Here is a 17,836-nt window from a genome sequence, read left to right as displayed (position 1 = left end):
CTCCAGATTTGCTAAATGTCCTCTGGATGAAAAACATACTCTGGGGGTAATAAACAAAAAAAAACCTGGTTGAGAACTAGCAGATGATGATTTGAAAGTGTTGACTTGTGAAGAAGGGAATGATAGCACAAAGTACTTAGTTGTATCTCAGGGCCAAAAGGAAAGAAGGCAGAAAGTCCCAGTAACTTGCCTTAAAGGCATTATTAATTATTGGGTTAGCCAAAAAGTCTGTAAGGTTTTTTCCATAAAATAAAAAACATTTTTCATTTTCACCAACTTTATTGATTTGGTTATTTTGAGTATGTCAGCTATCTCCCATGTGGTATGTTGACTGTCCTCAATGTCTTGATTTGATCACTATCAACTTCAACTGGTAGAGCATTGTCCATCGAGAAATCTCCAGCAGGAACCTTTGCAAACCACTTTTGACATGATTGATCAGTCACAGAACCCTCACCATACACTGCACACATCTTTTTTTGCATTTCAGCTGTTTTTACCTTTCTTGAAATAATACGGAATATGCCAAAATGTTTTGTATTTTCTTCCATCTTCAATGTTACAGTGGCTACACAAAAATTCACCAATTTTTATATTTTTTTAAATGCATGTTGACATGATAGCTGTCACAATATAATCTAACATAACTGTTTAGAAAAAAGTTAAAAACAACTAAGTGCTACTAGAGCCATCTTCCGGAAAAAAACGAAACAAACTTTTGGCCAACCCAATAATAACAGAACTGAGATTAAAAGCTGGGTTTCATGATTCCTGGTCTCCTTCATTCACTGCTGCAATGATTATAATAGCAAAGAACTGGCAATGACCTTTTATCACCAGGCAAATGGATAAATTATAGTACATTCATGGATTGTATCAATACTTTTCAACCTTTTTCATGTCATGGCACACATAAACTAATTACTAAAATTCTGCAGAATACCAGAAAATACATTTTTTGCTGATCTGACAAAAAGTAGTTGTAATTTTGATTCATGCACACTGGATGGCTATTATGTTGGCCGTTGTCATTTTTTTATTTGACAGTTTAAAGGAAAAGAGGTCAGTGCCCCTTACTAAAATAATCAAGTACTGCACGTTTTAAAAAATCTTGCAGCACACTGGTTGAAAGTCACTGGATCAGATTATTACACAGCAGTTAAAATTAACAAAAAAGCAGATACATAGATTAATTGATAAGTTTTACTACTGTGTGAAAAGGGCAAATGTACAAGGATACATATGGTATAATTCCATTTATTAAAAAATCTGCAAACCAACACTATATATTCTTTGTGGATATATAAACATGTATAAAATATAAAAACAGGCATGGCAATAGTAAATATTAAATTCATGACAGTGGTTATCTGGAGGAGGAGGTAGGAAAACTGGATTGGGGAGGATACAGAGGCCTCAATTATATCTACACCTTTTTATTTAATAAAATCTGAAGCAAATATAGCACAAGATTAATACTTGGTAAAGCTGGTTTGTGGGTACGAGATATTATTTGAGAAGATATTACTCTTCTCAAATATTTGTACATCTGATAAATTTAATAAAATAATGCACTTTAGATAAAGTTTTCAAGAATGTAAGTTAAGGTGTCAAATAAGAGCCAAGGCTTATTAGATGCTTAGTGTGTAACAGGCACCGTCCTATACCGAAATGACGACTGGATGAGACAGGTAAGTCATGTCCATTTTACAGATGAGGAAACTCATGCTAGGAAGTTAGCCAAATTCTGCCCATTCAACTATTAAGGGGGAAAACAGGACTTGAACCTAGGTCTTTCTGAACCTCAAAGTCTTTTGATGTGTTGTTCCTTTATCACCCAAACTAGAGTATCCCACTCCACTCTGAGTCACGCTATATTCCCTTACCCGTTTTTTTTTCCCCCCCAGGACAGTTACCACAACCTAGAATCATATTATAACTTGATAGTTTTTCTGTTTGTTGTGTATCTCCTCATCTAGAATATAAGATTCATGAGAAGTGAAGCTTGGCCATATTTACTGCTATAGCCTTAGTGCCTGTAATATAGTAAGTACCAATATTTGTTGAATGACTACTGCTGACACTCTTATTCTCATTTACTTTGTTAAGACTGTCATTCTATGTAAAAAGACTGAATAAAATAGGGGTACTAAAGAAACATACACATATTAGCTATTTTTTTAAAGTAAGCAAAGTCAGTTGAGCGTTTATATTGTAATAAAATGTCTAAACTTACCTCTACAGGAGGATAATAGTTATAATTCCAGTACCAAAATGTTCTAGGTAGATAACCCTTGATTAAGTGGTGTTCTGGTACAAAGGGATGAAAAGTTTCTTTTCCAGTGGTATCTCTGGAATCTCCTGCTTCTACGTTTATAATTTCCATGCATCTTCCCAGTGCTAAATCTTCAATGGAGGAACTATGTGTACATTTCTCTGTTTTAAATGCATCAACAAATCTCTTCAAGGCTTCTTTGCTCAGTACATATCCTGCTCCTCCACTCATGTAGCCCTGCTTTACGTACGGCTTAAACCTTCTCCCAAAGTAAATGGGTTCTTCAGGGTTGTGTTTTGAGAGTAGCCATCTCAAATTGTCTAGTATAACGTATGTATCATCATCTGCTTTCAAAAACCAATCAGCATCTTCTAGATAGTGATCATGAACATACTGAAAAGCTTTAATTGTTTTCCAGTATAGCTGGTCTCTGCCTTCTCTGGTTTTTAGTCCCACAGCAGGGAAGTCTTTATTTTCTTCTGAACTCATAAACAATACTTTATTACAGCGTTGGGCCCATGTTGCTTTGACATGTTTAGCCTTCTTCTCTAGATTTTGGGGCCCTGTCATAACCCAGCAAAGAATTTTAACCTTCTGGTAGAGGTTTTCAGCAATGTCTGTGTTCTCATCTATTAAACAAAAAAATTTTAAGTTATATGTACACATAAGTAAAATCCAAACAAATTATGCTGAAGAAGACATTTTCTTAAACAATTTCAAGGAACCACCCCCACCCTGCTTCTATTTACCTAGCTACCATTTAGTGATTTAATTTGAAAGAAAGCAAAACTCAACCTAATATGAACTGACATTCTGATTCACTGGTTTCTTGTCAATCTTCAGGAGGTCACTGGAGCTAACAAGAGCTGTCACTACGAATTAAATTCTTATTGTTTCTTTGATTCATTGGCCAAATAGCAACAGCAACATGTGGGAGTTTGTTAGAAATGTAGCATCTCAGGTCCCACCCCAGACCAACTGAATCAGAATCTGACTTTTAACAAGTTCTCCTGGTGATCTGTGTGCATTTCACCACCTTAAGAGAGTCTGCTTTTCACTTCATTCTACAAAGAAAGTTCCAGCTGGTTCTTAACAGAAAACTGACAGGAATTTTTCATTGCTCTGAATAAACTCTGAAAGTAGCAGTTCATTCTGAAGCTCACAAGAGTACCCTGGAATGAATTTTTACAAGTACTCTGAGGTAGCTTCAAAAAGGTTTTCCCAACTACCCCAGTTTGATGAAGAGGCATTAATGCACAGTTGAGATTACTTCTAATAGTAATACCTCATTACAAATTCAAATCCACCAGTCAGAAAAAGAACAGATGAATAGGTGGAGGTAATATTTCCAATATTATCTAGAGTAGTGTTTTCCAAAGTATGGGTTTGCAAAGAAAATGTATTAGGAGCTTACGCTGGAATATAAAGCAGCATATTAATTTTCTCATTGAGGAAGTCTTGCTTTTTTCCCTCCTCCCTCAAAAAAAAAGTCCTAAAACAGTGGACTCTAATGATTTACATCCTGTATAAGCTCCTTCTCTGGGTGCAGACAGGTAACATAGGCTGTCATGCCAGGACCACATTTTGAATAACCTTGGTACAGAAGAAGAGTCCAACTATAAGATTCTAGATCAGTACTTGGTGAGGACCAATTTTTATTTCCAACAGTTAGAGAACTATACTTTTATAAACATGCTAAAAGTGAAATACTGAAAAATAAAATTTAAAAACATATATAAAATACAAGCCCAAGTTCTTATATTTAGATTTAGACAAAATTACTATCAAATTACCATAAAGTTTCTAACTGTTTAAGTGTGATTTCAACACTAATTGAAGTCTGAAAAAATCTATAATGCATGTAGCAAAGCTCTAGGTAAAATCCTCAGAAAGCATATCCTTCAAGTTAAGGTCAACCAGTGAGTTACGAAAGCTCAGTCCTATGAAAAATTAATGACGAAGACAAAACTTCTAGCTAACTGATTGAGAGAGTCTAGAAGGCAAAGTTGGAGCAGGGCATGAAAGTGCACTCATGCTCCTCTGAGTATCAAGAATCACAATCCGAAAACAGACAAAATCACCCTCTTTCCAGTCAGAGCGCACTCATGATTCTTATACTTGGGAGCCCAATCTCCTAGCTATAGAGATATATCAAATCTTCACTCATTAATTACTTTGTAGTAAGCATGTGCTAGCACAGGAGATAAAAAGATGAGTAACACACATGTGCAAACCTATACTTGCCACATACCAGGGAGATAAAAATATGCTACAATTTAGGAGGTAAGTACAAAGGGTTTGATGTGCTGTGGGAAAACAAAGCTGTGGGAACATGGCTAGAAAAGAGAGAAAGGGGAGATAAAGCAGTATCAGCAAAAATAAGAGATGACGCAGAAAAGCAGATGTTCACCAAAGCAAAGGGCAAAAGGTATGGTCAAGTTTGGCTGAGTGCAGGTACATGGGTTATACTAAAGATCTGAACTAGGGGAAATGCACTATGGATTGAGAGAAGAAATCTGAAAAATGGTATAGAAGGTGAAGTGTTAGATTTAAGTCACAAATGAGACTGACTGGTAAGCAAAGAAAAGTATCTACCATGACTTCACTTTCTAGCATAGGCAGGTGGTAATAAACTATATAAAATAAGAAAGGAAGTAGAGAAGTTTTAGGAGTAGGAAGGAAAAGAAAAAAAAGGAGTTTATTTGCACATGTTAAGTTTGAGGAAAACAGACAACTTTTAGCATCCCCTTCATTTTGTATATGTTCCTGCAGTTAAGAACAACCTAGCATAGCCTGCTAGCAGTAGAGGAGCCTCAATCCAGTTGATCATTTCAACACCTGAAGCAATGCTACAGCGCAAGTACACAGTGATCAAACTGCTTTACAATAAGAACACAGAGCACCTGCTTGGAGCTAAAATATAAACATTTACACAACATAATACAATTTGTAAAAGTGTGCATGTGCTTGCTAGTTCACAAAACTCAACCAAGATTTGACATCTTGCCCTAGAACCTCTGCTTGAGAGGTAGGAAATAGGTAATTTACAGCCAGAAAGGTAAGAGAACCAACTCTTAATACGGATCCTCTGCATCCTGGAGTTCTAATTATTTTCAAGCTGCTTGTATTCCATTCTTTTCTGTTACATAAACCACAACATTTGCAGAGATCTCTGAACTGTGTTAATGCCTTATAGTATCTAGAATAGGGTTGGATATAACGACAGTAAAGAAGAGATGGAAATTAAAACTATAGGGGCTGATGACATCACACAGGCAAAGAAGAGCCAAAGGACAGAAACTTGGAGAAAAACTACATTTAATGGGCACACAGAGAACTTACTTGAGAAAATCTAGTTAGAGATATGAGGACAGGAAAAAATGAAGTCATAACACATACTAGCTTTCTAATTCCTTAGTTCTTTATTCTTCTCAAAAGGAAAAAAGATTAGTGATATTAACTATTAATAAAAATATAAACTGAAATTTATATGTAACTCTTACATTTCTTTAAGGAAACTTGATAAGCAAAAACTAATACCAAAATAAGACAAAAGCAAAATTCAAAGACACAAACCATGATAACAAAATTAGACTAAACAAAAATTTTCAGAAGCAAATCTAGTCTGAATAGTTTTGCCTTTCCCAAAATTACAACTTCTGAACCATTCCTCCTGAAAAATAAATTCGAAATTAATATTTTACTACATAATACATCTAGGTTTTAGCAATTTCCTTTTCTAAGGCAAACCAAGAATGTCATTTAATATCTGGAATTAAGATCATTTTTATCAAAAAATACAGTGCAGTAAATTAACATATAGTGTGATATAATTAATTCACATAACTTTTCCCAAATTTTCCAATATTTATACAGACTGAAAAATATGATTTATGTTTACTTCTTTAAACTGTACCTTTATGTTGGCTAGCATCTGCATTGAAGTTCATCTGTCCTTTTAGATGATTCTGTCCATTATCATCTGAATGTCTAGCATGAGGATCATTATGAAGAATCTTAGGCTGGGTGTCACCCTGTTCTCCCAACAAAATACTTAATAGCTGAGAACATAAAACAAATCCAATTGCTGATCCACAGAGGAAGATTAAAAAATTCAGCCAAGATTTAGAGGCCATTTCCCGAAAGTGAATTTCTGTAAGAAAAAAAAAAATAGCAGGATGTTATAAATTACAGAGCACTACACATACCAAAAGTAAAAAATCTGATAACTTAGCTACACTGAAAAGTTAATTCCTTTCCTATGAGAGTATATCTAAGAGTATTTAACTTTTACCTATGAGTTTATCCCTTTGCTGCTAAAACAGCATATTATGAACAAGTCAATATAATGAATAATCATTGCTACGGTGGGACATGGGTGAATATGAGAAAACATGAGGAATATGATCCTCAATCAGGATCACTTGAGGGGCATTTAAAAATATACAGATTTCCAGGCTCAATGATTGAGATTTCAGATATAAGAAAAAAGTGCTGGGACAACTAAAATTTTTATCTTTACTAAGGAAAAGCATTGTGTTATCCACCTTTAAGCTTTGTTTAAAAAAAACAAAGCACACAATAAAGCATAGCATTGAGAAAGAAATTCCCCAAAATCCCATCAACCAGAAACAACTCTTGGTGAATACCATTACAGATATGAATAACATCTTTATAAATAACAGAATAGCTTTACAGAATTTGGATTTATACCAGTTATGCTATTTTAAAGACTTAACATATTAAGGTAGATTTACTTGAATGTTTTTTTTTAAAAAGGGAAATGATGCAAATCTAAACAAACTCTGATTGTCAGCTACACATTTCTGACATTTACCTCTCTTGAGCAGTCCTCCTTTAAATGATCCCTTTGAAGATAAAGATTATGGAAAACATAAAACAACTGAAGGCATGCACTAAACTTGTATGATTAAAAACTGAATAATGTTGGTAAGAAAATCAAACAAGACCTAACTAAATAAATGGGGAGGCAGAGCATGTTCAGGCATTAGAAGACTCAACATAGTAAACATGTCAATTCTCCCCAACTAGATGCACGGGTTTAATGCAGTTTCTATGAAAATCCCTTTAAGATTTCTTATACAGACAAGATTATTCTAAAATTTACATATGAAGGCAAATAAAGTAGAGTAGTTACAACAATTTAAAAAGAGAAGAATATGGGAAGAATCAGTCTACCTGTGTTTAAGACATCATATAGTGCCTAAAACATTCTCTGTATCTATGATTCGGTTTCTGTTCTGCTTGGTTCATTAATCTTTTTTAGATTCAATTATTGATAGATATTACTGCCATTTTACTGTTCATATTTTTGATCTTCTTCTTAAAGGAGACCCTGTAACATTCCAAATAATACCAGTTTGGTAGAGATAAACTCCTTTAGCTTTTTCTTGTCTGGGAAGCTCTTTATCTGTTCTTCAATTCTAAATGATAGCTTTACTGGGTAGAGTAATTTTGGTTGTAGGTTCTTGCTTTTCATCACTTTGAATATTTCTTGTCAATCCCTTCTGGCCTAAAAAGGTTCTTTTGAGAAATCAGATGACAGTCTATGGAAGCTCCCTTGTACATAACTAAATACCTTTCTCCTGCTGATTTTAAGATTCTCTTTCATCTTTGGCATTTCAATTATGATGTATCTTGGTGTACGCCTCTATGGGTTCATCTTGTTTAGGGCTCTCTTGTGCTTCCTGGATTTGTATGTCTATTTCTACCACTAGGTTAGAACAGTTTTCTGCCATTTTTTAAACAAGTTTTCAATTTCTTGCTCTCTTCTTCTTCTGGTACTCCCATGATGAGAATGTTGGTACTTCTAAAGTTGTCCCAGGTGCTTCTTATACTATCTTTATATTTTTGGATTCTGTTTCCTTTTTGCTGCTTTGATTAGGTGTGTTTTGTTTCAGGTTTTTTGTTTTTTGCTTCCTTATATTACAAAATCACTGATTTTAGTCTTGGCTTCTTCCACTCTACTGTTGATTCCCAGTAAATTATTCTTCAATTAGTGTATCCTTCATTTCTGACTGGTTCTTTTTTAATGCTGTTGATGTTCTAAATTCATAGAGCATCATTACAAACACTGTTTTGAACTCTGCATCTAGGAGATTGATTATCTTCACATTGTTTAGTTTTTTATCTAGAGTTCTGTTCTGTTTTTTCATTTGGGCCATGTTTTTTTGTCTCATTTTGGCAGCCTCCTTATGATTGTTTCTATGTATTGGGTAGAGCTGCTACATTTCCCAGACTTGGTAGACTAATGCAGCAGGTGTCCTACAGGGTCCAGCAGCACAGTCACCCCTGTCACCCAAGCTGGGCATTCCAGATGTGTCCCCCATGTGGGTTGTATACCTTTCCCCTTATAGTTGAGCCCTGATTGCTCCTGGCATGTGAGTGGAAGGGATTTACCTAGGCCAATCACCTATGAGGACTGGCTGTAACCAGTGACCACCAACTGCTTACCACCATGGAGGATCAGCTGTGCAGAGACCCAACCCACTCAGCAGGACTTACTTTAGCAGGCTCTGGTACCTGTTGAATCTGCCCCTTTAGTATGTCTCTTGTGGAGGTTGTTGGGTGGTGGTGCTTCAATGCAGTCTGAAGTCATCCACTGGATGCATAGGCTCTGGGGCTTGCCAGGAGATACAGGCCAAGGTCAGCCACCATGTGTATTCTTCCCAGGGTCACCCAGCATAAACTACAAAAAAATCTGCAGATGGCTGCTACTTGTGCTGAGCTTAAAGGTATCCAAGTAAAGCTAAGCTGTGAAGCAAGGCCAGCTGTTGCTAGTACTGGGCTTGGGGCCACTTAGCGAGAGGTACAGGACTCAAACACACAAACTACATGCTGCCTGTTTTGAGAGAATTTAAGAAAATCTCAAGTATGAACCACATAAGTCATTCATATGGAAAAGCCAGTGGAAATAGCTTGGGCGGGCCCTGAAGTTGGGTAGGGCCTCAGGGAATCACCAGGGAGAGGTAAACAGAGTGAGCCAAATTGATGGAATCTCAGATATGGCAACCTCCTGCTGGCTGTGGGGGGAGGGCTCATCAAAGAAACAATGACCTGTGCTAACACTCTTGTCTGAGGGAAGGCTGCCGCCTCAGTTGTTGCCCTGATGCCAAACAAATCAGTTCCTCCCTGTATAACTCTGGTGCCTTTTAAGTAGCTGTCCCAGCGCTGGAGCTCAGAGGGAGTGAGTCAGAGTATGTCCATGTGCAAGCCCAAAAGTACCTGCATGAGACTTCAGCAGCTTCCATGTTCTTCAGCCTCAAATCCTGCTGGTTTTCCTAACCAATAGTTATGGGGACTTTTCTTCCTGGCACTGAAGTCCTGGGCTGGAGGGCCCTGTGTGGGGATGGGACTCCTTATTCCTCAAAGGGGTCCAAGGGGTCCCTCCACAGTCAAGATACCCCTCACACTATCTATCTGCCACATGCAGGTGTGGAACCAGCCTTTCTGTGTCTCCACCCCTACCAGCAGTGTCAGTGTGGCTTCTTCTTTACATTCCTAGTTGTACGCCTTCCATTCAGCCAGATTTCAGGTTGAGCACCTGACACACCTTGATATGCTGACAACTTGACTAAAAGTGAGACCTGAATATTTAAAGGTCTTATATATAACCCAGAAAAACCTAATATGGATGGATCAGTACTGAGATACTGAACTTCATGCTTGAAGAAAAAACAAAACATAAAAACTCTTAATTATCCCCCCAAAAAGCAAGTCAAAGGCAAAATATTAGGCAGAACTGCAAAAGAAAAAAATAACAGACAATTTTCTCCTCTTTTGGCTAAAAAAACAAAACTAAAAAACCCTGCAAAAACCCCAAGCAGGCCAATAGACTTAAATTATCAGTAATTTGTCATTCAAAAATCAAGAGAACAGAAAGACACTTTCTAATATGAAATGATTCAGTACACATATACTCTAAGTACCACCACCTACCTAACAATATAATTCAACTGAGAGTCAAATTCAGATTTAACTGAATTTAAAGAAAAACACAAAATTCACAAATAAATAAATCATTCAATGAAAGGGTTAGCATACAACATGAAAGGCTGTAAGCCTTTCCAATATAAAACTGTGGAGTAACTGTGTGTGGTAATTATGAAATGTTATTATTCTGAAAAGAAAAGCTACAGAGAGTAAAATATATTTAACTACAATACACCTAGGCAGCAAAGACATAAATGAAAAAGAAGTGGGGGTTGGAGAGAATATGCTAAGAAATACTCTGATTATATCACAGGGGTAACAGTTCTTTTTTAGTTTAATTACAAAAATCTTCAAATGAATATGAAAATGATACAGGGTGCAGCGGGGGGGGGGGGGGGGGGCAAAAAACAGATTTGGAATGGTGTCCAGAATTCAAAGTGTATAGAAATATTGGAGAGACATATAAGATGTCCTCACCGCCCCCCCCGCAGGGGGAAGGGATGAATGGAGCCAGGCCATTGAGAGCTGTTTTGCATAGCAACAGTTTTGCAGCTAACCTCTGGAATGATTATTTAACATATCTATAACCTTTAACGGGTTTCATAGATATGTTAAATAGCTGTGGCCAAGTTTGGAGCCAGGGAGAAGGTTGGGGCAGGGACTCAGGATGTAACTAAGGGCTGCTCTCCTGAGTGAGAAAGACTGGGACTCAGGAGGATGCAACTAAGGTCTGGACTCCTGAGTGAGAAGGGCTTGGACTCAGGAGGTAATGAGGGGCTGCGCCCCTGAGGGAGGGCGCCGCTGTGTGGGAGCTTGGAAAAGACTGGCTCCGAGACATGAAGGGTCCCCGCTTGGCCAGATGGAGAGAGAGCCACGCGGTTTCAGCAGAGTGAGGACCCCCTCTTGGTGAGGTGAAAGAGGGAGCCACGTGGTTTTGGCAGGGTGGGGACCCCCTCTTTCCCAGGTGAAAGGGAAAAACCACGCAGCTTTGCCAGAAGGGAGATCCCTGCAGCCAGGTGAAGAAGACAGCCACATGCTTTTGGTGGAGTGCGGACCCCTGCAACTTTGGTAGAAGAGGCCCACGCGGCTTTGGGGTGCCCCCTTTGGCCGCGGGGCCTGAAAAAGCAAGAGAGACTTTGACTGGAACTGGGTACAAAGGACTCTTGCCAGTGGACCATGAGAGGGTACCACAGTACTTTGGATTAACTCGAGATCCTGCCTGCATGGTGACACAGCTGACGGTGCCAGCGTCCTGCAACACAGACGTGTGCTCTTTTCCTGATTTACGGTACCTGGAGTTGGGACAGTGGGAGAAGGGAGCGCTGTGTGGATGTAGGTGTACAACCTAAAGGACTTTGATATTTTAGTGGTGGCATTAGGCCTGAATAGCATTAAATAAACGTTTTGTTTCCTTTCCACAAATCTCTGGCATTAAGAGATGTCTTTCCAATTGGCGGCGGACAGAAGGGCCCAGGAGATTTTAGTATTTTGTTTTGGGGAGGGGCCCCTGTTGTATAGCAGTTTTGGGCATCCCTAGGTGGGCCAAATATTGTACTGCCCCTCCCTCGGACCTCTTGTTGTTCGGTAACAAAAGTATAATAATGAACCCTCATATATGCATCACACAGATTGAATTATAATATAAAATGTGCTATGTTTACTTCATTTATTATTTTGTCAATTAATTAGAATTTTAGTGCTTATCCAAGACACCAAGTCATTTCATCTCTACATACTTTAATTTACTTCTCTGAAAATATGAAATGTTCTTACAAGCCACAATGCCATTATGAAATGCCTAACAAAATTAACAATAATTCTTTGACCTTATCCAAACCACAGTCTGATAAAATTTCCCCAACTGTCTTCCACAATCAAATTGCATCAATTAACTAACAAATGTCTTTTTTTTACAGTTGGGTTCATTCAAATCAGGATCTGAACTACATCAACATTTACAGATAATATGAAAAACCAAGAGAATACATTATATGACAAACAGTTGTTAAGAATGAAAGCCCAAATGAAACACAAATTTTTCTTAAAAAGCAAATTATCAAAGCTGACTCAAGATATACACCTAAATGGGCAAATAACCACAGTGGAAATAAAGAATGCTAATCCTGTCAAACAGTCAGACTTCAAAAATTTCTGGGATATTTCAATCTTCCAAAGAACTTAATTTTTAGGCTACATAAATCATTCTAAAAAAATTAAGTCATAGACTTTAAACAACTCTTTTTTACATAAAAGCTTGACACCAGTATTTCACAAAATGAGCCCTCAAAATCGATAGCATATTAAACCTCAGTTCAATCCTTCAAAATAATACATTATCAAAGAGAATGTAGCCCAATCATTAGTGGTCATCTTAAATTGGGTTCTGTGGAAGCAAACTCTGAGATGAGGCATTTGTGTTAAAGTGACTTAATTCGAAATTATTCCCTGAAAAAAATTATAAGGAACTAAGACAAGAGAAGGGAAGGAAGCCAAGCAAGGGTAAAATATCAGGAAAAGTCTATGGTATCTTACGGAAGATACCACATCTTACTCCATGGAAGATAATTTTAGCTCACTGCAGTACAGTTCTGGAGGCAATGTAGGCTATACTTCAGAGATGTACCAACACAACAGACCACTGGTTAAGGGCTATCCTCAGGAAACAAATTTCCCAGACATTTCCATAGCCTGTACACTGGCAAAATAGGCTCTGGCAATGTGAGGGCAGCCCTGCAACAAAGAACCTTAGGAGAGAGATACTGGGAATGAGAATATAACAGGAACCTGTGAAGAGGAAGGATATACACAGGCAGGCCTAAGGACACATTAGCATAATCTGCCACAGTGACTTCAGGAGAGCGGAAGTTAAAATCTACTTGGTTTAGATTTGCACTATGGATTCCTCAAAAGGTTCAGCAATGAAATCATTCCAGATGGATCATCTTGCAGTGAAGACCACTGGCGATAAGCCCAAGAACATGCAGGGAGACTTCCATTTGTATTTTAGTTATCTACTCTAATATATTAATGACAAGTTAAAGATCACCAGATATTTTAAGGAAAGTCTCTAATATGAAAGAAAAGGATCAAGTTAGTCAAATTTAAAACAACTTAGAAGAGACTACGCAATGAGATGAAAACAAAAAAAAACAAGAAATAAAAAACTATCATTAAAATCCTGAGACAAAAAAGGCATGCCATTTTATTCATAAGAACAAGTTACAAGCTTTAAAAAATGCTGAGAATATAAAGAATTCCTACAAATTAAAAATTAAGAAAATAAAAACCTCAGTAAAGCAGCTATAGGACAATGTTAGGGAAATTTCCCCAAAAGTGAGCAAAGCAAAGACAGAAGATAATGAAAAATAAAAAAAAGAAAATAGATTAACTGAAATTCAGCTTAGAGGTACAGATAAATGAAGGATGAGGGTATCAAAAACCAAACATTTCATGGAAGTTTCTGGACTGAAAAGATCCAATGATACCCAGCACAGTGAATAAAAAGAGTATTATCACAAAATTTCAGAAACCATTCTGTACATTGGAAAAGTAGGCTCTGGCAATGTGAAGGCAACACTGCAACAAAGAACTTTAGGAAACCATCCTGTAAGCTTTCAGAGAAAGGGGCAAAAGGCTATATAGAAGAGATCAGGAATTAAATGGTTTTGTACTTTTATACATAATGAAAGCCAGAAAAAAAAATGTAGAAATGCCTTCAAAATTCTGAGAAAAAAGGACTTCCAATCTTGAATTTTATACCCAGCCAGACTATCCAACAACTAAACGGGATGAATAAAGATATTTTAAAGACATGACAGATTTTGGTTATTGATTCAGTATACCACACTGTGTCTACTTAAAAGCTCTAGTAATAAAGTTCAGCGTGCTGTTTGAGATGTGGGTCTGGAGCCCTAGGAAAACACTCACATTTGGTCATTTGTGTATTGGGATTCAAAAATTATAAATACAGTCAAATCTAAAGTACAATCTAGCAAATAAAAACAGGTAACAGTGAGTTATTAGCCAATGTAAAAATTATTCTTCTTCTAACTGCTTTAATTCACTTAATCATTAATCACTTAAACATAATACAGGAAAAAAGGGTTGTGTAAATTCCTATTTTTTTTTACTATTACTACCTTTTACTAAAAAATAATTACTATTATTTTTAATACTTTGACATGTGGCCTGACACTACAAAAAACTCAAAAGACAAGTTAAGGTTTTCTTCAGCATATTCCCTTCTTTGCCTTCAAATGGTTATTTCAGTGACTCAACTCTGAGATGAAACTTTCATTCCTTCACCATTCTTACCTAGGCTGTTACTTTACTTCTATTCACTAACAACTTCATTGAGTTTTCACATAGCAGTCTTATTTAAAAACATAAAACTTTCTATCCTGGCTGGAGTAGCCAGTGGATTGAGCGCTTGCCTGTGAACCAAAGGGTCACCAGTTGGATTCCCAGTGTAGGGCATATGCCTGAGTTTCAGGCCAGGTCCCCAGTTGGGGGCATATAAGATGTGACCACACATTGATGTTTCTCTTCCTTTCTCCCTCCCTTCCCATCTCTAAAAGTAAATAAATTCTTAAAAAAAAACAAAAAACGTTAAAACTTTCTAAAGCCACAGGATCTAGTCCATATTGTTTATTTGGTACACAAAATCTGACTCTATTTTACCTTCATGCCTTCTTACTTCTGATAGTTCCTGTCCATAAAGCCTATATTCACCCATCTGCCAAGTATGTCATGGATGCCATATGACCATTTATATGGATGCCTTTGGCCATTCTATTTTTTCTCCCTGAAGTGCCCTCTTCAATTTTGGATAGATGAGTAATTATCTTTGAAGGTTACTTACCCAGAGTGATCTACAGATTCACTGCAATGTCTATCAAAATCCAACAATTTGGTAGAAATAGAAATATCATAAAATTCACATGGAATTTCAATGTACCACAAAAAGCCAAAACGATTTTGAAAAAGAAGAATAAAGCTGGAGGATTGACATTTCCTGATTTCAAAACCTACTACAAAAGCTACAGTTATCAAACAGTGTAGCACTGGCATAAAGATACACATATAGACCAATGGGATAAAATAGAGAGCCCAGAAATAATCCCTCATATTCACTGTCACCAGATTTGTGTCAAGGGGCCAAGTCCACAGAACAGGCAAAGAACAGTCTTCCTAACAAAATGTGCTGGGAACACTAGACATCCACATGCAAAAGAATGAAGTTGGACCCCTACCTAATACCATATACAAAAATTAATTCAAAATGGATCAAAGACCTAAACATAAGTCTAAAACTATAAAACTCTTAGAAGAAAACACAGTACTAAAGCTTCCTGACATTGGAAGTGGCAATAATTTCTTGGGTGTAACATCAAAGGCACATGTGACAACAATGTAGTTACAATGGACTTTATGAAAATGTTAAAAGTTTGTATGCCAAAGGATAGTAATAAGAGAGTAAAAAGGCAACCCACAAAATAAAATACTTTCAAATCATCTGATAAAAGTTTAATATCTAGCATAGAGAGAATTAACAACAAAAAACCCCACCTAATTAAAAAATGAACAAAGGAGTTAAATATACACATCTCCAAAAAAGGCCCACAAATGGCCAGGAGGTGTGTGCATGTTGAGGATAAAATGATGCTCAACATCACTGATCATGAAAATGAGATTATTACTTCTCATTCATTAGCATGGCTAAATAAAAAAAAATCAGAAAACTAGTGTTAGGATGTGAAAGAATAAAAACTTTTGTGCTCTATTGCTGGGAATTTAAAATGGTATAGTCCTTGTGGAAAACATTGGTGGTAGTACTACAGTTCCACAAAAAATTATAACTAGAAAAACTATATGATCTACCAATTCCATTTTTGAGTATGTGCCCAAAAGAACTAAAAACAAGGACTCAAAGAGATATTTATATCTCTTTTTTATCCATGTTTACTGAAGCATTATTCAAAACAGCTAAAATGTAGAAGCAACCCAAGTTCCATCAATGGATGACTGAACAATCAAAATGTGGTATATATCTACAATGGAATATTATTCAGCCTTTAAAAGAAAGAAAATTTTGAAATAGGCTGTAACATGGATAAAACTTGAGGCCATTATGCTAAGTGAAATAAGCCAATCACAAAATGACAAATACTATGTGACTTGACTTTATGAGATACCTAGTTAAAATTACAGAGAGAAAGTAGAATGGTGGTTGCCAGGGACTGGGGAAGGGAATCAATAGGGAGTTACTGTTTAATGGGTACAGAGTTTCAGCTGCATAACAATATAAATGTACTTAATACCACTAAGTCTTACACTTAAAAATAGTTAAGTTGGTTAATTTTATGTGTATTTTATGGCAATAAAAAAATGCTGGAAAAACAAATCAATAATAAAGATGTTGATTTCTTCCAAAGTAATCGACATATTAATGCATCCCAACAAAAATAAAAGATTTAAAAAATTTAAATAACTTGGTAAAAAGTATTAAAAAAGTAAAGAAAAATAAAACACTGAACATAAAAAGTTGTGGAGAAGGGTGTGGGGGTTAAACTAAGTCTACCAGACCCACTTAATATAAGATTTAAAAATATTAATAATGTAAAAATTATTCTACATGTTGTTTGGAAAAATTAACATGTGAGTATACTGGGAAATTTTTGAACGGGTATTGGGAGTGAGAGGGTAGATTAGGTTGACCAGATACTGAAATATATCACCTAAAATAAACAGTGGTAAAGCAATAAAAATAATTTTACATTCAGGTGAAACAGGCATATCAATGTATCTGAATATGTATAACAATTTTTTTTAATGTGTGTTAATACAGAAAGACTTAATGCTGAGAAACTTTTTTTTTCTCCACAACGAAACTGTAAGAAAGTGTATCAATGATATTACAACATCCTACTCTTGTACAGATGATGGATCATTAATAAAAAAGAAGCAGCCTCAATTTCTAAATCAGTCAGATGAGGGTTTTCCAGACAGAACATTCTGCATTTATCTTAACTTTGTAGTCTCCACGGAAACAAGTGTGATGTTAATTAGCCCCCTGACACACAGTCTCCCTGTGCTTTAAACTTACCAAATATTGATTCATTTAAATTTTACCTAAAATCAAATAATCTATTGAAAAAAGCAAGTACAGCTCTGGCTGATGTGACTTAGGGGATTGAGTGCCGGCCTTCAAACCAAAAGGCCGCTTGGTCTGATTCCCAGGTCCAGGGCCCATGCCTGGGTTGTGGGTCAGGTCACCAGTTGGGGGTGTGTGAGCAGCAACCCACTGATGTATTTCTCGCACATGGATGTTTCTCTCCCTTTCCTTCTCCCTCCCTTCCCCTTTCTCTAAAAATAAATAAATAAAAATTTTTTAAAGTACATGTGGAAATTTAATACAGAATACACATAGCATTTCAAGTCAAGAAAAGCATGTCTTATTCAAGAAATGATATTGAGACTTCTGCCAAGATGGAGGCCAAGGTGGAAACACTTTGCCTTCTCACACAACCAAATCTAAAAACAACAAAGGTATAGCAACAATAAACGCAGCCAAACCACAGAAAATCGAACTATATGGAAGTCTGACAA

The 17,836-nt window shown here is 36.5% G+C and overlaps 1 protein-coding gene across 3 annotated transcripts in view; it reads right to left on the bottom strand.

Annotated features, from left to right (window-relative positions):
• C1GALT1 (core 1 synthase, glycoprotein-N-acetylgalactosamine 3-beta-galactosyltransferase 1) overlaps positions 1-17,836 on the bottom strand; it is a 36,711-nt gene that overhangs the window by 11,409 nt on the left and 7,466 nt on the right. For 2 of the 3 annotated variants that reach the window (XM_037136690.2, XM_037136687.2), the window contains exons 2-3: positions 6,192-6,428; positions 2,237-2,904 (exon numbers count right to left, since the gene is read on the bottom strand). In XM_037136690.2, the coding sequence (XP_036992585.1) occupies positions 2,237-2,904; positions 6,192-6,428 (905 nt within the window). Of the gene's footprint in view, positions 1-2,236; positions 2,905-6,191; positions 6,429-8,800; positions 8,966-17,836 lie in introns of those variants that run through there. The other variant, XM_037136688.2, reaches the window with a different exon arrangement.

The sequence above is a fragment of the Artibeus jamaicensis genome, unplaced genomic scaffold (genome assembly GCF_021234435.1).
Source record: "Artibeus jamaicensis isolate MK-2021 breed Jamaican fruit bat unplaced genomic scaffold, CSHL_Jam_final contig_923, whole genome shotgun sequence".
Taxonomy (NCBI): Eukaryota; Metazoa; Chordata; class Mammalia; order Chiroptera; family Phyllostomidae; genus Artibeus; species Artibeus jamaicensis.
This window is presented reverse-complemented; position numbering and strand designations above follow the sequence as displayed.